Raw genomic sequence first — 26,422 nt, 5'->3', positions numbered from 1 at the left:
AATACTCCAATTAAAGGCAGACATGTATAAAAAGCTTGGTCGCTTTGATGCTGTGGCAGTGCCTTAAGTTATTAATAAAACAACTTGTCGCTTTCCGCGTTATGAAGCGACCAAATCAATTATGGCAATCCGCGTATACGGCCACGTATATGTAAATATCAATGCTCGTAGCAATTAGCCGACGAAATACAATAGGCACGAGCCAAATTATGTGTCGTCGGTGGTTAAAAGTGTTGCCGTTTATACCTTTAATAACTCAAAGCAAAAGGGGAATTTATTATAAAATTAAAATAAACGAATTTATTGCTCTTTTGCGAAATAATGTTATATTTCTTCGCAAAATTACTTTAATTTATTTCGCCGCTCCCATATATTAATTTTTATCTATGAGAATAATGTAAAATTCTTACTTTGTACTGACATGTGATAAACAAGACAGCATATACAGTATGACGTCACAGTGCGAATTCGGGCCAGAAACGGGTAAAACACCACTCTTATGTAGCAACTGCAACACAGTTGCTGCAAATTTGGCAGCGTGACTGCGCGAACAATTTTTCGGCAGAATATGATAGGGGGTTTCAAATAGCAAATAAAAATGTCCATAAGCTGTGACAACTCGGCAATTCAGGATATGGGAAAATTATTTGCAATAATTTATATGAACAATGGATGGAAAGTTTTAGATTATATAGTTAATATCAGGCATGCTTAACGAACGAAACGATATCATTTCGTTACGATAATCAACGTTAATAAACGAAACGAAGTGACTCGTTTCGTTTATTAACGTTAAGATCGTCAAATTAACGTTAATTTGGCGTTCTTAACGTTAATAAACGAAACGAAATGACTTCGTTTCGTTTATTAACGTTGATTATCGTAACGAAATGATATCGTTTCGTTCGTTAAGCATGCCTGGTTAATATGTTAGTGGACAATTACTAGGCAATATCTGTGCATGTTTATTTGCATTTTTTACTACCATATTAGTACTTTCATACAGGCTTAAAAATAGTTTGGTATTAGCCGTGTTTTTTAACACGCGTATATTCGTTTACGCTTAAACTTTATATTGACTGCTAAGAGACAAACTATAAATACACTTCTGAAATTGCTGCGCATAAATTTTGTCCTACTAAATTTCAATACGCATTATACTCAGATGTAACTGAAATATGTGTCTTTGTTTCACCCTGTACACTAATTCTATGTATTATATGTGTGTCCACAATTCATCGCAACTGATTCAGCTATATGTTATACCCTATGGCCATCAGAGCGTTGCGTCTCCGCTTTTCGCTACACCCTGTTGCTGTAGCTAGTTGTTTTACCACAGCCGCTAGATGGGTCTCCTAAGCAATATCTAAGCGAAGATAGGCGTTTTTTAACACGCGCAAACGAAACGTATACGCGCGTGTTAAAAAACACGGCTATTATTTCTTAGGAAAAGTGCGGGGTTATGAAAGTAGTTATGCTCGTCATAATGAATACCCCCAATATGCATCGAAGTTGGAATTTATAAAATCGCAAAACTTTGTCTTTTGACGATTTTATCAAATGCCAGGTTGCCGAATTGCAAAATGCCATGTTGCCGAATTCTATCACCAATTCGGACAACTTAAGAAGAAGCATTTATGAATGAAAAATCAAGAGGAAGCTAGTTTTCAGGATTTTGTGATTTACATACAAAACATGAGCATACATATGTAAATATGTATGTGTGCTTGTGCGTATGGTTGGATGGTTGAAGTGAATTTTGTTTTCTTTGTCAACATGCGAATATAAAAATATTTCTTAGCTAACATATGAACAGAGATTTGTACATATGCTTGTGCGTAAGAATAATTTTTGTTGGAAGTGGTTGATTGAAACAGTTTGTCTTTTATTTGAACATGTGAATGTACAAACATTTGTTAGCTTATGCATGGATATATTGGTATCAATGAAGTGGGTGGGAAATGGGGGTGTAGGCTGATCTTTAGTTTAGGAATATATGTGTGTACATATATACCAATCTAGGTTTGCTTATACCCACCAACCATTTAGGTGATTAAATTTTCAATTTCCCTACATATCAATATAATTTGATTACTCTTTCTGACAAAATAATGAGTTACCATACAATTGAACAAAAGAAATAATCAAATATGAATACTTTAGATGATCAAACACTGAATATATTTTTTCAACCACATTTTGGAATCATATTTGAATCAAATGTGTTTACTTTAGGAGATCATAAATTTATAACAATTTTTAATTCAGCTTTCTGAATCTTTTTTGACTATATTTGTTGACTGAATAATGTATTTTATACTTGTCAAAATATTTCTTTACATCGGAGCTGCTCAACCCCTATACACTTGTAGCACTTTTGTTTTTGTTTTGCCCTGAATCATAGGCACAGATTCAAATTCACACTTTGAATATAAAAAAAAACAAGTAAGGACAGGACTGTCTTCGGCCGTGCCGAAGACTTCAACCTTTCATGAATGGGGCTGAACAATAATATTATCCCGTTCGAAATCTCCAAATAATCGGATTTATAAGATAAGAAATATATAGTGAACAGATGTACATACCTAAACGATTTTTAAAAATAAAATAAAAATTTTTTTAAAGATAAATATAAAATAAACAAGTAAGGAAGGTTAAGTTCGGGTGTAACCGAACATTACATACTCAGTTGAGAGCTATGGTGACAACATATCGGAAAATAATCATGTAGGAAAATGAACCGAGGGTAACCCTGGAATGTGTTTGTATGACATATGTATCAAATGGAAGGTATTAAAGAGTATTTTAAAAGGGAGTGATCCTTAGTTCCATAGGTGGACGCCTTTTCGAGATATCGCCATAAAGGTGGATCAGGGTTGATTCTAGAATTTGTTTTTACGATATGGGTATCAAATGAAAGGGGTTAATGAGTATTTTAAAAGGGAGTGGGCCTTAGTTCTGTAGGTGGACGCCTTTTCGAGATATCAGGAACCTACATACGAAATTTCATCAATATACCTCGAAATTTACTCAAGTTATCGTGTTAACGGACGGACGGAGGGACTTGGCTCAATCAACTCAGCTCTTCATCCTGATTATTTCGGTATACTTAGGCCCGGTTTCACCAACTCGACTTAACTTAGTTAAGTCATATTTTTTAATTTTTCTGTTTCACCACCAAAGCTTAGCTAAGTCGCAAATTAGCCTACCTGTTAGCTGGCTTATTCTCGACTTTCAACAGTGTTGCTGTAGTACAAATTTTGAGTTGAATTAAATGGCACTATTTATACTTATTTCATTATGCAAATATAGAAACCCCGCTATTGTTGACATCTGTAATTTCTCTGAAGAGGCTTATTTGTATTCTCGGTGGAAAATTTGTAAAAAAATGAATGGATCTTCGAGCTTCTGGTGAAAGTGATTGCGATTTTGAAGCTCTGCAGGTAATCGTGCTTCGACGAAAAAGAAAAATTAAAGAGCGTCCTGACTTGTTTCATTATTATAACGATGTTGACTTTCGCGAACGATTTCTTATGTGCAAAGGTGCTGCTTGGTTGGTTTTTTCTTTAATGAAAGACAAAATTTATCTTGAAGCTCGGTAAGTTTACATCATATTTTATAAATGTTGCCCTAAATTACTTCTCCGTTTACAGCAACAACGCAATGCAGCCACACCAAATATTTTTCATCGCACTCCGGTTCTATGCTCCAGGATCTTTTTAGCAAATTGTGGCAGCCCTTTCCGGAGTTTCAAAAGCAAGTGCCTCACGTGCAATTACGCTAGTTTCCTACCATCTAGTATCCTTGCAACCAGATTTTGTGAAATTTCCTCAAACGAAACAGGAGCGCTTGGAAACACAGGCTGCTTTTAAAGAAAGGGCAAATTTTCCGCGTGTAATTGGGGCAATGGACTGCACCCATGTTAAAATCAATTCCCCAGGTGAATATGCGTGAATAGCAATTGGAAAACAATATCTCTATATTTATTTATAAACGCTTCCCAAGGCAGCCGGTGCTGTCCGGCTTCATTTCAGTCTAATCCCATTTAATTTGTTGCGTCCTCCCAGCAGATCCTTGCAGCGGGGTAAAAGTTTAGTTGGGGGTCGACTGCTAATACGCTACCAAAAATATCGAGAGAGGTATCAAAAGATGCGAATAATCTCGAAAATAATAATCCGAGGGCGGAAAATAAAAATTGTATCTCAGTTCTGAGATATTTGCAGTTGAAGTGGGCGATTTTCATGTGGTTGTTGTAACGTTGTGTACCCACAAAAAAAAGTTGTGAACATAAGTGTTTTGCGCGGATATAGTTTTGGTCTATAAACCGGTGTTGGAACCACCCAGGGTAATTTTTTATAAGCGCGGCCGAAGGCCTCCAATACAGAGAGGTGTTCTGCGCAAAAATACGATTGATCCCACCCCTGGTTTCGGAGGGACCCGCGGGAAATATTTCTGTTTTTCGTTAATATCTTTCGAACGAGTTAAAATTCTTACTTTCGGCCTTCGGATTATTAATACTGATGTCAAGACGCGTCGTTTGACACCTCTCGATATTTTTGGACGCGTATTAGCGGTCGACCCCTCAACTAGACTGTTACCTGCAGCGGGACTGCGCCATACTCCTGCTCCGGGAAGGTATCGAACCCTAAGGGCGCCCCGTAGTCTACGCCTCAGCACCCCTCACTACCTTTCAGCAGCTCTGCTGCTCAACAAGCCACGCCCCACGGCGCCACCAGCTCATACGGCCGCTTCCACTCATGACTACAATCTCCGTAGTTGAGTTGGTAGCAATGCCGAGCATCAGCAACCGCCCGTCTTCTTCTCCCCTCTTGGAACCAACGCTTTTAATAACCCTCATTCATACGGCTGAGTTCTCAGGTGCCGTATTTCCTCAAAATGCTTACGGAGATGACTGCTTAAGCCCCTAGGCGGTGTTGGCTCATCAATCAGATGTCTGTTGGGATGCTCAGGTTTCTGGGTATTCAACAGGAACTGTTTGGTTAGCATCTCATTTATTATGTAGATGGTGTTCTGGGGACAAAAGAAGGCAGCCCGTGGCGATTCTGAGAAAAGTATTTTGGCAGGCCTGTAGCTTCTTCCAGTGGAGTCATTTTTAGGCTTGCCGACCGTATGGGTGACGCGTAGCACGTAAACTGCTGGCCAATTGCTTTGTATGTAGTAATGAGCGTTTCTTTATCTTTTCCCCAGGTACTGCCAGCAAGGGATTTGAGGATTTTATTACGGCTCTGGATTTTCGGGACAATTGCGGCTGCGTGCTCACTAAAATGTTGCATCTGTGAGTGAAGAATAAATAGCACCAGCGAACAAAAACTATTTTTTTAACATACTAAACATTTATTTTATATTATTTCCAGGCGAAGAAGATCAAACTTATGTGCAGTGGAAGTGGCTGCAAAAAGGTACATCAAAACGCTGCTAATGCGGTCATTGGTTAAAATTGGTTGAGAAAGCTCCTGTATAAACTTATTACTTTCAAATAAACGCAAATATATTTTTATTAAGAAAAAAGTAACCAAATAAATTCACAAATAATAATAATAATTTAATACTTTATAAACACTGTAATTTATGTTGATTATATTTAGTGACTGCTTCCCAAGGCAGTCGGTTCTATGTACCGGAGCGATTCGGGATTTTTCTGACGAAGGACTGTCATTTCAGTGTAACCCCATTTAATTTGCTGCGTCCCTCCCACAAATTCCCAGCAGCTCCTTGCAGCGGGACTGCTCCATATTCTCTTGCTCTGGGAAGGTATCGAATCCAATCCGGGTCCGCCTCCTGACCCCGGTCCTGAGAAATGCTTATGCGGCGTCTGCCGGAAAGGAATATTTTTAGGACGGTCATACTCTGTTCAGTGTGTCTCGTGTAAGGGATGGTTGTATCGGACAGGTTGTTCTGGGCTTGATCCCAAAACCCGACGTCCACGTAACTTTTATAAATCTTTTGTGGCTCCTTGCTGTTCACGTCCAAGGGCATACCGTAGTCTACGCTTTAGCGTCTCCGCGACGGCAACCCCCGAGGGGTTTCATTGCGCCATGTTGCCAGGTCGCAAACCCCAATCTACCGGGTACCCCAATGCTTGCCCAAGGACGCCCAGTCCCAGGGCAACAACAGCAGTTGCCAGAGTGGCGACGTCTCCCCCTATGCACTTCAGAATTCTGCAGTTAAACTGTAATGTACTAACTGGGAAGATCACGGAGATAGTCGATTTCATGAAGCGGCACAACATCCGCATTGCTGCGATTCAAGAGACTAAACTCACAGCAAGGTCTGCAAACCTGTTCTGGGTATAATGTCCACAGAAAAGATCGCATGAGCGGAAATGGAGGCGGCCTCACGTTTATCATACACCACTCTGTGCAATATCATATATTTGATCCTGGCATCGACCGCTGGGACAATGTCTTAGAACGTCAAGGCCTTTCTGTCCGGTCAGGCGATGCAAACCTAGAAATCATCAACATCTACATCCCTCAGCGCCTTACTCACTGGCAACAATCGCATTATCTTAGCCGACTTTAATGCCCATCACGATCTATGGCATTCAAATTTGCGGGCGGACAGTAGGGGTGAGATGTTGGCTGATCAAATAGAAGAAACGACGTTCTGCACAATAAACGGAGACGCCCCCAAACGTATGGTAGGAAGCTGTCACAGCTCGCCAGATATCTCAATCGTGAGCGCAGAACTCGTAAACTGCGTCAACTGGCAGCCGATGGTAACATTCGCATCCGACCACCTGCCCATACTTATTTCGCTCGAGCGTACCGCCGACTTCATCGTCACTGAAAAACGCACTTTCATAAACTTCAAAAAAGGAAAAATGGGAAGAATATAAATGCTTTACAGACAACCGCTTTGCTGCCCTCCCTATCCCGACTGATGCTCGCCAAGGGGAGCGTGCCTTCCGTAAGGTCATTGAATCCGCCTCGGCACGTTTCATTCCCGCCGGGAGAATTCCCGAAATCCAGCCCCACTTCCCGGCGGACCAGGTGGACCGCAAATTATCTGGGTGGTCGGCAGGCATCGGTGCAATTTAGAAACGAAACATCAAAACCAAGAAGAATTAAACAAGGGGTGCCACAGGGTGGTGTTCTATCCCCTCTTTTGTTTAATTTCTACATATCTAAGCTACCTTCACCACCAGAAGGAGTCACTATCCTTTCATATGCCGATGACTACACAATAATGGCCACAGACCCAGGCCCACAGATCGATGAGCTCTGCAACAGAATAAACGGCTACCTCCCTGATCCCGACTAAATCTTCCGCGACCTTATTTACAACATGGACTTCCCAAATGTCGACCATTTTGAACATCCACGCCGATGGCACTACGCTACCGACTGTCCTACACCCCAAAATCTTGGGTGTGACGTTTGATCAGGATCTACATTTTGGTGAGCACGCAGCCGACATTGTTCCGAAAATCCAGAGCCGTAATAAAATCCTCAAATCCCTTGCTACTCGATACAATCATAAAGCGTGGGCCTGGCCCTAAAGAGCAACCAACTATGCTTTGTATTTAGTTTTTTGCAACCATTCTTTTTAGGTAAGGGTAATCGCTATGTTAATTGGATGTGGCTGGAAAAGGGTGCACCCAAACGGTGTGAATGTGGATTTTATTTCCAATTAAAGGAAGTAAAACCAATTTAAAAAGAATTACAGCAAAAGTCAACTTAAAACCGTGGTATATATTCGTCCGATATATTATTAATTTCAATATAATTGTTTACACATTATAAATAAACTAAGAATGTTAGCCTATGTTATAACCAGTAAAGAGGTAACCACTATTACCATTCATATTTACTTCAGGATGTGTGCGATTGGGCAATATTTGATAGTAACGTAACCAATTTCAAGTAAAACGCAAATGTGTGACATTACAGTTGGTTTTCAGCTCTACATACAAGTCCATTAACAATTCCTTGCTAAGACTGTACAACACTATTGGGCGTGAAGGTTTTACAAAGTGTAATAAAGCTTGCACGATGTTACTTGGGTGTTCCTTTGCTGCTATGACAAGTGCATCAAAAGTGACGCGCATTAACTCACATGCACGCCGGTTTTCTATCTGCCATTTCTGCGCCGGTGCTGCTGGAACTGTTGCAGATGGGTTATTTGTTTCGCTATAATCGCCGGTGCTGTCGCTATTAGGGGACGCTGCTGTTGTTGTAACAGTGCTTGATGTTGCGCCCGAAGTTGCTGCAGAAAAAAAAGAGTCAAGTTATTACAGCTAGCAAGGTTTTATTGTGCTGTAATGGCGAAAACCTGTCCGAGGTTTTTGAGCATACAAATTTAGGTCGTTCTGTAAACAAGACCAGAAAGGCTTTGGAGAATTCTCCAAGTGTTTTTGGCAATATTTTTATACAGATCAAGCTTGTCTAATCGTTTATTCAATGTTACTTACCCGCATCATCTTCGCTTAGTTTCTGCTTTTTACTGCTTGGCTCTCTTTCTTCAATGGATGTACTTGGCTCAGTTGCGGCCTCGGGTACCTGTTGATCCTTCTTTTGATAGTATTCTCGCAGCACCGAATATAAATTTACCGAGATACAACGTGTTAGTTACTCTTTCATTGCTTGCTTCTGTGGCACATTACCTGGATGCATGTGCACAAGTGTCGCCTCAGTGATAGCGCCAATTGAATTCAGAAAGCTTGCAGGTAGCAACCACTAGTACCACTCTCATACATTAAATAACTACCAAAACCGCTTACACCCGCATATGAAATGTTATTATTTTTATTATAATTTTATTAAAAGTTGCCAATACGCAACTGACAGCCGTAACTGACAATACTTCAAATGGATTGGGTTGCGTGAAATTAAAGAGTAGCAAAAAATACTACTATGTATAAAACAGCTGATAGGGTTGTTGTATGTCAATTTCGTTAAGTAACTAAGTTGGTGAAACCGAAAAAAAACTAAGCCGCAAATCAGGACTAACTTAAGTCACAACTAAGTTTTAGCCTTAGTCGAGTTGGTGAAATCGGCCCTTAATGGTGGGTCTATCTATTTTCCTTTGAGGACTTACAATTTTGGGTTTCGTGACGAAATTAATATACCATTTCATTTTCATGAAAAGTATAAAAATTTTAGCACTCCCATATGCCCTCACATATAATTTCGAATCGTGAAAATGCTTGAATTTCTTATGAAAGTGCCAAGAAAAAGCACTCCCGTATGAAGCTCAGGAGCTTGTGTATGATAAAAAAATTACACTAATAATTTTACAACTATGTTGTATATTGTAAAAAGTTAAATCAGCAGGGACAATTTCCACCGCCTAGGGCCGCGCCATGTAGTTGAAGGTGGGAATTTGTGGTAATATTATTCGAGCAGATATGTTGTTCCCTTTTTCTGATGGCCTGGTAAAATCGGCTGTTTTGGGAAAAATGGGCACCTTTCCTAATTCATGGTAATGAGATGGGAGCAATACATAAATAATAAAACAACGAGCGGCATTTTAACCACAAGTTGAAAAAAAAATAAATAAATTGATGCAAGTGCTTTACATCTGCACCAAACATGCTATTGAATAATTGTCTCTAAGACCTTACTTAATGGGGCAAGTCAATTTACAATGAAACAATTCCAACCATCATAATTTATTTACAAAAAATTAGAATTAAATTTGCAATATACTTGCTCTGATCAGAGAATTTTTTGGTAACAGACGAACAGAGAAAATCTTTAAGAGAATTTTCTGTTACGTCTTGCACCCTGTTAAGTTAACATGAATTTGGGGAATAGTGGTGAAGTGCAAGACGTGTCACATGAAAATGGATCGTAAGTAGTGGATGCCAAAAAAAACGCCTTCTCATTGTGTTTAAATTCTCTGGTTTAAATTCTCTGTCATTGTGTTTAAATTCTCTGTACTTAGAAATAAAGTGTTTTCTATCTTTTTAGTGCCACTTTAAGTGAAGTGTACGTACTTTGATTATGTTCTACCATTCGTGCAGTTTCCTTTTGGAATCTTGTAAGGTGTTTCGCACATGCTTTAAATACCCTAAGTGAAGTTTACATTATGATTACTGGGAACTAGGCATTAAGTATTTCCAGGTATTTCGTTGTGAAATAACCTAACAACCACATTCACTAAACAGGTATGCCGCTGCGGTCCTTTATTTTGCCAAGAACATTTACATGAACTTTAGAATAACCGGTAGACTTTTTACTTAAAGTACCCATACTACCGCTCGTTTCAGTTCCAATACCATCTATGCCGGCGCCGTCAATGGGAGAGGACGATAGTGATGAGTTCTTTGACTCTAGATGTACTGAACGTTGCGACGAGCGATGAATGATTCCATGTGGCAACGTATCATCGTTGCTCGAGCGCGTTTGTGTTGGCATAGTTGTGCAACCCAATTGCAATTTTTCAACTTCGTCGTCGATGGCTTTGAACTGCCAGCTCCAGTTGGCACGATACAGAAATGGTCGATGATCGAAACGATTGTCGTCGGGGCTATAGCTTTCAGCATGCACCGACGGCGTAAGCACAGTCATTTTGTGTCGATTGATAGCATAGCAACGGAAAAAGTGTTTCACTTTGTCGGCTACCTGAAACGAAAACAAAAAACATGTCTAATAAACAAATTTGTAGTAATAACAACAAATGGTAAACCCCTTTCAGTTGCCACGCTAAGGGGGCCTTTTCACTATCTTTAATTAACACTAAAGCAGTAATAGTTAGTGTTAAGTGCACTTTATTTGACAGAAATCATTTGGTTACCTGTCAGATAAAGTGCCAGTTAGCATTAACTGGAATTGGAGGAAACGGTTCTTTGTAAATTTTTGAAATTATCACAGGTAATATAATCAATTAGCTTTTCAGTAATTGTTCGGCCGTGGTGCGTCTGCTCCTGGAAGTAGGTGGGCGCACCGGGGTTTTTTTTTTTTTTTTTGGTTTTTTTTTTTTTTTTTTTTTTTTTTTTTTTTTTTTTTTAATGGACGTTGTGGCAGCACGCTGCCCTCAAGTGGCCCAATGAAACCAGGCTAATCCTGTTCACGCGATCGATTTATATATATATATAATAACTTTTTTTTTTTTTTTTTTATTTTGCCGAGTCTTTGATGGGCAGCGGTATGTCAAGCGTCACGATCTGAGACTGCTCAGCTACAGAAGAAATTTCATCAGCCAAGCGTAATACTTAAAGAGAACAGAAGCAAACGTATTATACATTAATTTAGAGAGGTGAGAACAATCTTTTTTATAGAAAAAAGGGAGTCCGAGCTATCAAATGTGTTTGAGTGAGAGTTATAATCTTGGCATAAACGCCGAAAAGGTTCATTTTGTTCGAAATTCGTTCTACATTGTTTCAGCAGAAGAGGTTTGAAGTGTCTCGATGTCCGAGAGGGAACGCAAAAGTTCACTTCATTCAGAAGGAATGGGCTCGAAATTGATCCATTTAAAAGTTTTGTCATAAATATCACACCAAGCATTTCCCTTCGACTAGCAAGAGTTGGAAGATTGATAAGCTTTAATCGATTAGTATAAGGTGGAAGATTAGTTAAAGAGTCCCATTGGAAATTTCTTAAGGCAAATAGTAAGAGGGTGTGTGCGCAAATAAATAAGAGAAGACGAGAATTTCTCGTTATAATAGATGCGTTTTATTATGTAGAATTAAGAAATAAAAAGGTTACAATATTACCTTAAGAAATCGTGGAAGAACGGCAGAGATCGCTGGCGGCAGATGTGAGCTGGTTGGCTGTTAGAATCCAAGAGGCCGGTTGTATAGAAAGCTACAACCGTTGACCCGCAAAATCCTCCGTTTTGGAGGGGAAAGGCACCCACACATCAACCCCGACATGCATATGCATGAGTGCTGACAAAAACCACACATACACGTGCATGACATGCATGCACAGGCATGTGGCGGTGATGGTGTGGGTGGTTATAAATTAAGTCGAGTATCGACTATCGATTCGCAGAGCTGCATTGGGGGGATCGCAAACAGATGCGGAAAAGTTAGGCATCCTGCCTAAACATGCCGGCCCCTTGCGATACGCAACATCGTTTTCCGCCAATGACCTCCGCTGAAACGAGAAAAAAATGAATATAAGACTTACACACTAAACTTAATCTAGATGAGGAGTTCGCCAGCTTCGCGGGTAGCCGGGAATCCTTCCCGACTTGCTCAGCATGCCACCTAAGCTAGGATGAAAAGTTAACGGTTATGAACAGATATAAGTGAATATTTCTTGCCATTTGATTATACATAATTCTTAAAATATATAGGATCCATAGAGTAATAGTGCTGGACGAAGAGGCCGAGGTCTCCGTTCCAGACTGGCAAAATTTTGGTTTCTCCTTTTGTTGGACGGAGAGGCCGAGGTCTCCGTTCCAGATTCGCAGTTTTTGTTTGGTTGGACGAAGGGGCCGAGGTCTCTGTTCCAGATTCGCAGTTTTTTTGTTTAGGTTTCCTGGGCTGGACGAAGAGGCCGAGGTCTCCGTTCCAGCGTCTAACATATCGTGTCGCTCTCGGGCGACTGCTTTTTTTGTTGGAGGAGGTGTGGCATCTTATTGAGGTGCCAAGGCGAGTGGCCGTGAGGTTGGTTGGGTGATGATTATTAGTGCTGTCGGAATGGACGTGATTTCGAGCAGCTTATGCGTATTTATCAAAACCAGTAAGATTGCGGTGTGTGGGAGGTTGGAACGGACGTGATTCCAAGCCAACCGCGCAAAGTTACTGGAGCTGGTGATATGAGTGAGAGGTTGGAAAGGACGTGATTCCAAGCCGCCCATCCAGATCCTTGCGTATTTAGGGTAGTCAATAGATATTTTTATCATTGCGTGGAGCGATTCACCCTTATCACTGTCTTTGCGGTGCTTAGAAGCGAAACATTTTCTTTTCAGAGAAGCGTGAAAAGCCAACGAAATGATGCAATTAATTGTGTGCGAAAGTTCATGACGGATAGCGAAAATAGTAATTAAAGTCGAAAATCCACCAACTACATGAGCTGACATGAAGAAGTTGAAAAGGTCTAGGTGGTTTAAACTGTATATTAAATACAATTTGACCAAGCGGAATTGTATTATTTACCCCTGACATGAATTTTTTCGATTGGCGAGGCGTTCTCCACGACACGTTCTATCTGCACGTACCATTATGCTAAATGATACGTGCCAACGTGCCACCAGAGAATTTAAACACAATGAGAAGGCGTTTTTTTTGGCATCCACTGCTTACGATCCATTTGCATGTGACACGTCTTGCACTTCACCACTATTCCCCAAATTCATGTTAACAGGGTGCAAGACGTAACAGAAAATTCTCTTAACGATTTTCTCTGTTCGTCTGTTACCAAAAAATTCTCTGATAGGAGCAAGTATATTGCAAATTTAATTCTCTGATTTTTTGTAAATAAATTATGATGGTTGGAAGGTTGAAGTCTTCGGCACAGCAGAAGACAATCCTGTCCTTACTTGTTTTTTTTTATATTCAAAGTGTGAATTTGAATCTGTGCCTATGATTCATGGCAAAACAAAAACAAAAGTGCTACAAGTGTATAGGGGTTGAGCAGCTCCGATGTAAAGAAATATTTTGACAAGTATAAAATACATTATTCAGTCAACAAATATAGTCAAAAAAGATTCAGAAAGCTGAATTAAAAATTATTATAAATTTATGATCTCCTAAAGTAAACACATTTGATTCAAATATGATTCCAAAATGTGGTTGAAAAAATATATTCAGTGTTTGATCATCTAAAGTATTCATATTTGATTATTTCTTTTGTTCAATTGTATGGTAACTCATTATTTTGTCAGAAAGAGTAATCAAATTATATTGATATGTAGGGAAATTGAAAATTTAATCACCTAAATTGTGAGTGGGTATAAACAAACCTAGATTGGTATATATGTATGTACACACATATATTCCTAAACTAAAGATCAGCCTAGACCCCCATTTCCCACCCACTTCATTGATACCAATATATCCATGCATAAGCTAACAAATGTTTGTACATTCACATGTTCAAATAAAAGACAAACTGTTTCAATCAACCACTTCCTACAAAAACTATTCTTACGCACAAGCATATGTACAAATCTATGTTCATATGTAAGCTAAGAAATATTTTTATATTCGCATGTTGACAAACAAAACAAAATTCACTTCAACCATCCAACCATACGCACAAGCACACATACATATTTACATATGTATGCTCATGTTTTGTATGTAAATCACAAAATCCTGAAAACTAGCTTCCTCTTGATTTTTCATTCATAAATTCTTCTTCTTAAGTTGTCCAAATTGATGATAGAATTTTGCAATTCGGCAACATGGCATTTGATAAAATCGTCAAAAGACAAATTTTTGCGATTTTATAAATTCCAACTTCGATGCATATTGGGGGTATTCATTATGGCGAGCATAACTACTTTCATAACCCCGCACTTTTCCTTTGAAATAATACCAAACTATTTATAAGCCTGTATGAAAGTACTAATATGGTAGTCAAAAATGCAAATAAACATGCACAGATATTGCCTAGTAAATGTCCACTAACATATTAGCAATATAATCTAAAAATTTCCATCCATTGTTCATATAAATTATTGCAAATAATTTTCTCATATCCTGAATTGCCAAGTTGTCACAGCTTATGGACATTTTTATTTGCTATTTGAAACCCCCTATCATATTCTGCCGAAAAATTGTTCGCGCAGTCACGCAGCCAAATTTGCAGCAACTGTGTTGCAGTTGCTACATGAGAGTGGTGTTTTACCCGTTTCTGGCCCGAATTCGCACTGTGACGTCATACTGTATATGCTGACTTGTTTATCATATGTCAGTACAAAGTAAGAATTTTATATTATTTTCATAGATAAAAATTAATATATGGTAGCGGCGAAATAAATTAAAGTAATTTTGCGAAGAAATATAACATTATTTCGCAAAAGAGCAATAAATTCGTTTATTTTAATTTTATAATAAATTCCCCTTTTGCTGTGAGTTATTAAAGGTATAAACGGCAACACTTTTAACCACCGACGACACATAATTTGGCTCCTGCCTATTGTATTTCGTCGGCTAATTGCTACGAGCATTGATATTTACATATCCATGGCCGTATACGCGGATTGCCATAATTGATTTGGTCGCTTCATAACGCGGAAAGCGACAAGTTGTTTTATTAATAACTTAAGACACTGCCACAGCATCAAAGCGACCAAGCTTTTTATATATGTCTGCCTTTAATTGGAGTATTATTGAATATGTATATATGTATGTACATTTGTACTTTTTTGCTTTGGTTTGTATTTTCATACATATATATTCAATGATACAATGCTCAACATCTGATCAACAGGCACATGTCTTTTGTGTATTGTTGGCCTTATTTACATATTTAAGGGTTGATTTGAGGCAGGTCAAATGTATTTAAGTTTGACTTGGCTTATCAAACCTGCCTTTGAAAATATTCAAGTACATAGGTACTTACATCATTGTACTGAATAACACATATAAAATGCTTTAGGAAATTTCTTTATAGGTACCTCCCCTCCCACCCATAGTCCAAATAATAACTAAATATTTTTTTATTTATTCAATTGTTATCAAATATTTTATTTATTTCAATTTTTCAAGTTATTAATAATTCATACTTCATGGTTAATATGCAAACATTTTATGCAAATTAACGTTTTATAAATATGCAATGGATTTCGTGTGCACAGAAATTCCAAGTGTGCAAATGCCGTCGGCAAAACACTATTTGCATGCATATTTCAATTTGCATACATTTTCCTAACATTTTAATTTATTAACAAAAAGGGATGGGATAATTCATAAATGTATGATTAATTTACATACATTTCATGAAAGGTCATATTTTGGGTATATGAATAGGTTTTTGTTTGTAAAGAAATAAGCAAAATTTCTGCAATTTGCATCAACATAAAACAAGCAAATATATTGCTATTATTATATTAATTAAATTCAAATTCGTATTAAATCATAAAACAAGCAAATATATTGCTACAAGTAATAAAATTTAAATTTAATTAATCCTACTAAATACCTATATTCCCACAAACAAATCATATTAAGAGAAAATCCAGAGAATTTATACACCAGCTGAAACTGTTGACAGAGAATTTTCTGCTGTTAACTGGTTAACATTGAAATTGGATTGTGTGTGGTGAAGTGCAAGACGTGTTCACATGCAAAAAAGTTGGAATCTAGCAAAAACGCCTTCTCATTTTCATCTCCTACAGCGCGAGGCGTGCGTACGCATATCGAGACAAAAAAGTAAGTGCTTCATAAATTGGGAATCAATTTGATTATTAATAATCCTTTCTTTCCAGGTTTTTTTTTTTCAACGTCACAGTGATACTAATACATTTAGTGGCAGTCACAGCACAGGATGTGGCTCGGATGTGGAGACAATTGCACTCGCATACTTCAACTGTGACCCAAATGTATGTAAATTAGATTATCATCATCGAGGTTACACACTATGCCCCACAATCAGCAACAAACTTCCGCGAAACCACGTGCAATTGCGTGGTGATGATACTCGCGTCCATCCCATTGCCCAAATTATTGTTAATTTGTAAGTTTATAATTATTGCAGTTGGGATGTTGGGTTACTTTAATTAAATAGTAGTAAATCCTACAAACTCCGCCACATCCCCATTGAAATTTATTAATTTGTTTTTTAGCAAATAAACTATATGTATATTATAACGACTTCTGGGGATTTCTGATATTTATACACCTTCTGCTAACGTTCGAATCGCTAAACTGTTCAATAAATCAATCCAATATTCAGTATTGCAAATTGTCTTTATTTGGACTACTTTGGGAGTAGAACAATTATACTTCAGTATCACATACTTCACAAAAGCGTGTTTAAATCAAACTGATTGATTATTACTCAGCATGTGCTGCTTTTATACCAGCGGTCACCATTTAGTTGAATAATTACACTGTGCAACAGCCGGCTGCGTATTGGACCAAACCCACTTTTTTGTAGAATTGAGGCTCAAGTAGACAAAGTGCAATCTCCGTTTTTCGAAGTTAGCCTCCAAAAAATAGATATCGGCTTTCGAAGTTCGAAATTATAAATTTCGAAATTTTATTTATTTTTTGTTACCGCGTTCAGCAAATTAAAAAAGTAAAAATGTGTTTTTAAATGGCTGAATTCTTTTTTTTTTGAAAAATTTTGTATAATAGCTGTTATACGAAGTGAAAAGTCAGAACTTCGAAAATACGAAAAACCTCATATTACCGAATTTTTGCAAACCATATAGAAAATCTTATTATTGCTGGGAAGGTGGTTAAATGGCCTTTATTTTGATATGCATATCTTTAAACTTTATGAAGAAAAATTCATTTTTTACCAAAAATTTATTTTTGTTTGTTTGTTTGTTTGTTTCAAACAATATGTAAAATCATTTGTAATGTTGTTACGAATATTAGCAAAACTAAGGGGTGCTGCTATCTCTAAGCCGATGCTAAGCAGTGACGTGAATTCATATCAATAATTCAATCATTATGTATCTACATAAACGAATCAATAATTGCGTCTACACATATGTACGTATACGAGCAGCGGAGAACCAATGCACAAACACATGCATATGTCTTATCTGAGTTGCATGGCGCAACGATACAAGGTGGCAGCATGGGACAGCTGATTTTAAGCTTTTTTCATTTGATTTGATACATCAAAATACGGTGCAGTACGGTTTTGACATTTGTCCATCGAATTTACAAAAACAAAGTACATGAAATTTTTATTTATGTTTGTAGGTATGTCACCATGCTGCCACCTTGTAACGTTCCGCTATGCTGAGTTGTCACAAGAGAGGGAAATAATATGTGCAAGTATTACTCAAATGAGAAGTTAGAAACGTAGTTGTGGCTGGCGATTTTTTAGCTGAAACAAACTAGTAAATTCTGGAATAGAAAAGCCTGGAAGTATGCAATGAGAAATCAAAAAGTATAAAAGGCGCGACAGTAGAGACGAAGAGGAGTTTCATTTGAGCTATCAATCAGTTTGGTTATTAAGCAAGCTATTCGTTGCAAAGTTTGAGTGTTATTGTGAAGTACTTTAATAAAGGCCATTTTGCATTATTAAATATTAGAGTTATTTATTCAAAAGTTTAGTGATTCGAACTCAGCAGAAGATTGCAAATAAGGGGAATTGCAAGTAAATTCGTTACAATTGGTGTCAGAAGAGGAATTGTTGAATAAATTCCGAAGATTGGGAATACAACTTGAACATGGCAAAGTTCAGTGAATTGAAGATCGAGCAACTGAAAAAGGAGTTGGAGAACCGTGGATTAAATACAACCGGCAATAAGATCGAACTTCAAGCACGGCTACGAGAGGTAATGGAGTCGCAAGGAATTGATGTGGACGAGTTTGTCTTTTATCTGATGGGGACGAAACAACAACAAAAATTGAAGAGAAAAACGAAACATCGCAGACAGTTACGAGCACAGACTTGAACATGATATTGGCTGCAATAACTGCTCAAACATCGACAGTGGCATCTCAGCTGGAATCGCAGGAGACACGTTTAACATCCAAGATGGAAGAACAGAAAACGTATATGTCATCACAATTGGAAGCACAGGAAGCACAGGAAACACAAATTTCTACACAGCTCGAAGAACAGAAGACATATATGGCATCCCAACTGGAAGAGCAGAAGACATATATGGCAACCCAACTGGAATCACAGGAGGCACGTATTTCAGAAATGACGTCGCAAGTGTCATCTCAACTGGAAGACCAAAAGACATATATGGCATCTCAATTGGAGCGCCTCTTGCACGTATATCTGAAATGTCGGCAGAAATTTTGGAACAGGTATCATCAAAACTGGAAGCGCAGGATGCAAAAATGGCTCAATTTCAGGCAGAAGTAGATGATTTAAAAGGTCGTATGGAGCAGTTACAATTAAATCGGCCAGCTGTTTCAGCAAGCAATCCAAAGGTAAAAACACCATCCTTCGACGGGTCTGTTCCTTTCCAGGTCTTTAAGCTACAGTTTGAGAAGACCGCAACAGTGAACAACTGGAATGCTGAAGATAAAGTTGCTGCACTCTTCGTAGCATTGAAAGGACCAGCTGCCGAAATCTTACAGACTATTCCAGAGTACGAACGGAACAGCTATGAAGCATTGATGGCCGCTGTCGAGAGACGTTATGGACGCGAGCATAGAAAACAGATATTCCAAATTGAGTTGAAAAACCGTCACCAAAAAGCGAATGAGACTTTGCAGGAGTTTGCCTCGGATGGTGAAAGGTTGGCACATTTGGAAAATGCGGACGCACCCGTAGAGTACACCGAGAGGGTAAAAATCCAGAGTTTTATAAATTGCATACGGGACGTAGAAACGAAGCGAGCGCCACATGCAAACCCAAAACCTACATTCGCAGAAACGGTATCCCATGAACTGATTCAAGAAACAGCGTCACTTTTGAGTAAGCCAGCGTACAAAGCTTATCGCGTGGAAGTGGAAAGGCATTGAAGGGTACGCAGCAGAAGAATAAATGCTTTAAGTGTGGAAAGCCAGGGCATATTGCGCGTTATTGCAACACAAACCCTAACAGTTCCAATAATGTGGGTGGTCGTAAACGCAGAGCAGAAGGAGATGAGCAAATCTCCAAGACCACTCAATCGTTAAACTAAATCGAGTCAGCCGCAAGGGGCGGTAGCTGGCCCCCGCAATTGAATGCCCCATAATCTCTATCTCGCAGATTGGAAGAAGATCGAGCAATCTAACTGTTGGAGGACATGTGGATGGAAAGGAACGTTTACTGACTGTAGATACCGGTACATCCCATTCCATCATTCGATCAGATTTAGTCAACAAAAATATAAGACCATTGCTGGGGCAAGATTACGTACAGCCACGGGAGGACACCCAGGTAATTGGAGAAGTAGAATGTGAAGTAGCAATTGGGAACGTCACGGTATTACACAATTTTATAGTGGCAGGTATTGTTGATGAAATCATAATTGGAGTGGACTTCTTAATCAACCAAGGCATCAAAATCGATATGCAAAGCAAGACTATGCGATATAAGAACATGGATGTGCCACTTAATTTCGGCTACGAGAGAGGCTACAGCAGCAAACGAGTGCTGGTGGAAGAGAGTCAGCAAATACCACCAAAATCAGAAGCAGTCATCTGGGCAAAGATTGATGGAGATTGTGGGACAAACAAATTGTGGGTTGTCGAAGCAGCAAACAAATCAGCACCGAACATACTTGTAGGAAAAACCCTGGCTATGACAAAACAAGATGGACGTATTCCGGTAAGAGTACTCAATGAGTTCAAGTCACCACTCAAACAGACCAACGGAGCTATTTTGGGAAGATGCCAAGAGGCTGAAGTAATTAATTATTAACTGTGAACAGCTCCAGGAACACGTTTCATCTAGTAATACTGATCTTTCAAATGACATCACGGCATGGACGGAGGGGCTAGAGGAAGATTATCAGAGTAAGGCAAAGCAACTGCTCCTAAAGTACGCAAACATATTTGACCAAGATGGTTCCAAACCAGGCCGCACCAATGTTGTGAAACATCAAATTGACACTGGAGACGCGAGGCCGATACGTCAAGCTCCACGTAGTGTTCCACTGGCGAAGCGGGAAGTTGTAAGTCAAATTATACAAGAAATGAGCGACAGCGGCGTCATCGAAACATCAGCTAGTCCATGGAGCTCACCGGTAGTACTTGAAAAGAAGAAGGATGGAAAAATGAGATTTTGCGTGGACTACTGGAAGTTGAATGACGTAACGAAAAAGGATAGCTACCCATTGCCAAGAATTGACGACACTCTGGACTCGCTATCTGGTACGAAATGGTTTTCCACACTGGACTTGAAAAGCGGCTACTGGCAAGTGGAGGTGAAGGAGGAAGATAAAGAGAAAACAGCCTTCAGTGTCTGTGATGGTCTTTGGCAATTTACAGTGATACCTTTTGGACTTTGTAATGCACCAGCTACTTTTGAGAGACTCATGGACCAGGTACTGAAAGGACTACATTGGAAAACATGCTTGGTGTACCTGGACGACATCATCGTATTGGGCAAGAATTTTGATGAACATCTTAAGAACTTGGAGGAAGTTTTCCAAAGAATAGCTGGCGCTGGTCTGAAGTTAAGTCCTCAAAAGTGTGCGCTGTTTAAAAAGGAAGTAAATTATTTGTGTCACAAGGTAACGACAGAAGGTATCCGTACAGCGAATGAAAAGATAGAGGCAGTAAAGGATTGGCCAATACCACAGAATCTGCATGAATTGAGAAGTTTCCTTGGCCTGTGCACATATTACCGCCGATTTGTACCAAATTTTTCCAGCGTAGCCCATAGCCTCCATGAGCTTACAAGAAAAAACAAAGCTTTTGAATGGAAGAAGGTGCAAGAAGTGGCTTTCCAAACATTGAAGGAGCGTTTGTGCACTGCCCCAATGTTAGCATATTCGATTCCAGGAGCAACATTTATTCTAGATACAGATGCGAGTGGATATGCTATAGGACGCGTTTTATCACAACTGGTCGATGGACAGGAGAAGGTAGTTGCTTATTACAGCCGTTCGATTGGAAAACCAGAGAGGAACTACTGTGTTACGCGGAGAGAGCTGTTGGCATTAGTAGAAGGCATTAAACATTTTCACAAATACCTCTACGGCCAGCGATTCCGTGTCAGGACAGATCACGCAGCGTTGAAATGGCTTCTGCAGTTCCGTAATCCGGAAGGACAATTGGCACGGTGGATCGAGCGACTACAAAGCTATGACTTTTCCATTGAGCATCGCAAAGGTAGTACCCATGGAATTGCCGATGCAATGTCACGATGACCATGTAGTTTGGAATGCAAGCACTGTTCAAAGGCCGAGGCTAAAGAAGACATTATAGATGTCCTGCTAATGACTATAACGTGCACCGATGAATGGGACAAGGAACAACTAAGAAAGTGTCAGCTAGAAGATACAGATATGTCACATGTTATGCAAGGGCTCGAACGAAATGAAAGACCAAGCAGAGAGGAGATGTCAGCAGAGAGTCCCATTGCGAAGTCATATTGGGCACAGTGGAACAGTTTAGAATTGATATCCGGTTGCTTGCATCGAGTATGGGAGAGTGAGGATGGTCAATGCAAGAAGAAACTGATAGTTGTTCCCAGAAAGAGGATTTCTGACGTGCTCAGCGAGCTGCACAATGGTCCAAGTGGAGGTCATCTTGGAATCACGAAGACACTCGAGAAAATAAGGCAGATATTCTATTGGGTTGGTTGCCGTTATTCGGTCACCGAGTGGATTGCCAACTGCGAGGTATGCAACAGAGCAAAAGGGCCCAAAACCCAAAGTCATGGCCAGATGAAGCAGTATATTTCAGGTGCACCATTTGAAAGGATCGCCATGGATGTCGCAGGTCCAATTCCTACTAGCAACCGCGGAAACAAATACGTAATGGTGGTTATGGATTATTTCAGTAAATGGCCAGAGGTATACCCAACCCCAAACCAAGAAGCAGAAACAGTAGCAGAAGTGGTTAAAAACGATTGGGTTGCAAGGTATGGTGTACCAATGGAGTTACATTCTGACCAAGGCAGGAATTTTGAATCAGCTGTGTTCCAAGAAATGTGCAAGAAGTTGGGCATTCGAAAAACACGGACAACTGCATTGCATCCTCAGTCCGATGGTATGGTGGAACGTTTCAATAGAACATTGGAGGAGCATTTAAGGAAAGTAGTAGACAAGTACCATAAGGACTGGGATACACACATATCATTATTCTTGATGGCCTACCGATCGGCAGTACATGACACAATGGGCCAAACTCCCGCAAAGGTAATTTTTGGCAATGGCCTTCCACTGCCAGCTGATTTGAAGTATGGGATAGATGCCGATGCGGAGAGGAATGTCAAGAAATCCACTGGTGTCTTGGAAGAAGAGCTGAGAGATACACGATCTGGTAAGGCAAAGAGCAAAGATTATGAGTGACAAGATGAAACCGAGGTACGATAAAGCAATAAATTCGGAAGGGTTTCAGGAAGCAGATTTGGTGCTGCTATACAACCCACAACGAAGAAAAGGTTTGTTCCCGAAATTGCACTGTAACTGGGAAGGCCCATACAAAGTTGTAAAACGGATCAACGATGTAGTGTACCGCATACAAACCACTACCAAACCACGAACCAAAATGAAAGTGGTTCATTTGGAGAGGTTAGCAGCGTTTAGATCGAGAGATTTGTCTGATCGGGACGATCAGACTTAGGTGGAGGGCAGTGTTACGAATATTAGCAAAACTAAGGGGTACTGCTATCTCTAAGCCGATTCTAAGCAGTGACGTGAATTCACATCAATAATTCAATCATAATGTATCTACATAAACGAATCAATAATTGCGTCTACACATATGTACGTATACGAGCAGCGGAGAAGCAATGCACAAACACATGCATATATCTTATCTGAGTTGTCACAAGTGAGGGCAATAATGTGTGCAATAATGTGGCTGGCGATTTTGTAGCTGAAACAAACTAGTAAGTTCTGGAATAGAAAAGCCTGGAAGTATGCAATGAGAAATCAAAAAGTATAAAAGGCGCAACAGTAGAGGCGAAGAGGAGTTTCATTTGAGCTATCAATCAGTTTGGTTATTAAGCAAGCTATTCGTTGCAAAGTTTGAGTGTTATTGTGAAGTACTTTAATAAATGCCATTTTGCATTATTAAATATTGGAGTTATTTATTCAACAGTTTAGTGATTCGAACTCAGCAGAAGATTGCAAATAAGGGGAATTGCAAGTAAATTCGTTACAATATGTATATCTTTTGATAAATTTAGCTTAACAAATCACAAGTTTAACTACAGTTCTACTGTGTAGTCAAGCTTTATTTGATTTAATTGTACATTTTTATGTAGGGACTGGTTTAGTTGTCGTTTTTACACACATTTAAACCATGGCATAGATGATCGTCATAATTTGTTGGGGAGCACAGTGGACATAAGTACTATTAAGAGCTCAAAAGTATAAAAACGCAGTGCTTTGATTTGAAAATAGCACATATAATGCAAGTTTATGATTTATTTAATATTCAATAGTTTTACCACCTAGAAATTGTGTTGGTTAAAATAAATTTTTGGTTAAAAATCGCATATTTTCGCTTAAACAGGGGTTTTGCCAATTTTTTTTAAAGATATGCATATCAAAATAAAGGCCATTTACCCACCTTCACAGCAATACTAAGATTTTTGATATGTGTAGCGAAAAATCGGAAATATCAGGTTTTTCATATTTTCGAAGTTTTGATTTTTCACCTCGTATAACAGCTGTTATACTAAATTTCTGAAAAACCGAATTCAGCCCTTCAAATAAGGGAAAAGAGCGGACCACGACCACATTTTTACTTTTTTAATTTTTGAACGCGTTAGTAAAAAAAAAATAAAATAAAATTTCGAAATGTAGAATTTCGAACTTCGAAAGCCGATATCTATTTTTTGGGGGCTAACTTAGCAAAACGGATATAGTACTTTTTATACTCAAGCCTCAAACTCCTCAAAAAAGTTGGTTTGGTCCAATACCCAGAAAAAAAGTTGATTTTGTCGCATAGTGTTATTGGCGCCACTTCACACGCATTATTATTCTCTTTCGTCTTTATTCGTATTTAGTTGTCGCTGAAAAGCAGAGTAGCAACATCGGGTGAGGCTATTGTTTATTTGCGCATTTGCGAAAAGATATTTTGCAAACAAACGCTCCTGCGCAGAATGTTTTAATGCAGCGATCGCCACCCCATAAACGCTTTCACGCAATTGTTTTTGTAAAACGCTCAGGCATGCGCACCGCATAGGCAAGCGCACCACACATCCCCGCGCGCACGCATTCTATCCACTCGCCTACAACCGAATGTATTCTGCTGTACCCATTAGGAACCAAACTGCTATAATTTCGTGTTAAATGACGTTTGAAGTAATATTTTTGGTTCACCTGTACGAAGACATTGAAGCTTTGTTTGATTTATTTAATAAAACTTAGTTATTAAATTAAATTTTAATTGAACGTATTTTTGAATGCATTGAAGAAAACAATGCGATACGTTAATTTTGAAAGCCACCAAGTCCGACTGGGGTTGTGTACGTGCCAGCGCCATTTCTGCTCGCTGATTGGTTGTCGTTAATATTTTTAGAAATAAAAAATGAAGAATAGACATGCACTGACAAAAATTAATTTCGTCTCACTTGAAGATTAAAATTTAATATGGAATATCCATATTAGTGATAAGTTTAAATATATGCACGCTTTATTTCACCGTTATTAACCGGAAAAGTTAATTTAAGATTATCAGTCATTTATTTAATAGAATATAATAAATAAATTCGTGTTTTTTAAACGGTTTTATTTAGCCTGACTCTGTGTAGCGAACAGAACTTTGTAATCGAAATTTAAGTAACTACCCGATAAGCTACATTATGTTATGTTATTTCAAAATGAAAATTTTATTGGCAATTATTTTAAAAAATTGTATAAATTTTAATATATTTCATTTAAATTATAAATAAAATTTTATTAAAAAATATAGTTATTACTTAGGGGGAGTATATGTAGGGTTATAGGTGAGTTAAATATCTTTATTTTTGAAAATTGTTTTTAATTGAGTTATCTTTTGAAGATGAAAGTTTTTGAATTGCTTCAAAAAGAAAATTTTTGTTCTTAGATATTTAAAAACTTCAAATGAATAAAAAATTAAAATTGTTCTTGAAAAAAAAAAAAAAAATATATAAAAGATTTAATAAAACGAATGAACAAAAAAAAAAAAAATAAATAAAAAGCCTTAAAATATAAAAAAAAAATATGAACAAAAAAAATATAAAAAAATAAATATAAAACTAATCAAATGAATTTACCTTCTATCACGATTACAAAATATATAATTTTCTTTCTAAATAAAATAATATAATTTTATGAATTTCGAAGTTTTGACAATGTACTTTTTACTAGCTCCGTCGCCATTTTATTTTTTTAGTTTTGGATTTCAAAGTAGGTGTGGTCACGCTTCCATAAGAAGGTGGTGGCGATCCCTGTTTTAATGGTTTCATGTTAAAAACTTATTTTGTTAAAATTTTTCCTTAGACTCAATCAATAAATTTTCTATATGGCATATTTACGAATTACTTTTTGCGTGTTAACAAACATGCGTGCATACGTCCTACCTCATTGATTTTTCATCAACTAAACCACTACCACAGCCACAGTTTAAATTTTGGGGATCCCTGTTTTATACTCTCGGTTTCCTCATTCACCCATTTCTCCGAAGGTCTAGTAATTTCGCGAATAATTGTATCTCATGTTTGGTTAGATACCAGCTATATACATGTATATCTGTAATTCACGCCCCTTCCATAGCGATATGAGTGTG

General features: G+C 38.4%; 1 protein-coding gene and 1 long non-coding RNA gene across 18 annotated transcripts in view; one reads left to right on the top strand and one right to left on the bottom strand.

The window, feature by feature from the left end:
• Positions 1-3,397: 3,397 nt before the first annotated feature.
• Positions 3,398-5,577, top strand: LOC137250149 (uncharacterized). The gene is made up of 4 exons (XR_010952786.1): positions 3,398-3,598; positions 3,654-3,940; positions 5,209-5,296; positions 5,376-5,577. It is a non-coding gene; the product is annotated as an uncharacterized lncRNA (long non-coding RNA).
• Positions 5,578-9,603: 4,026 nt separating this feature from the next.
• The window catches only part of Nadsyn (NAD synthetase), a 1,223,365-nt gene continuing 1,206,546 nt past the window's right edge, over positions 9,604-26,422 (bottom strand). For all 17 annotated transcript variants that reach the window (XM_067782501.1, XM_067782503.1, XM_067782511.1 and 14 more), the window contains one exon: positions 9,604-10,589. In XM_067782501.1, coding sequence (XP_067638602.1) covers positions 10,125-10,589 — 465 coding nt within the window. In that variant the 3' untranslated portion in view covers positions 9,604-10,124. The remainder of the gene's footprint in view (positions 10,590-26,422) is intronic.

The sequence above is a fragment of the Eurosta solidaginis genome, chromosome 4, assembly GCF_040869045.1.
Source record: "Eurosta solidaginis isolate ZX-2024a chromosome 4, ASM4086904v1, whole genome shotgun sequence".
NCBI classification, from domain to species: Eukaryota; Metazoa; Arthropoda; class Insecta; order Diptera; family Tephritidae; genus Eurosta; species Eurosta solidaginis.
This window is presented reverse-complemented; position numbering and strand designations above follow the sequence as displayed.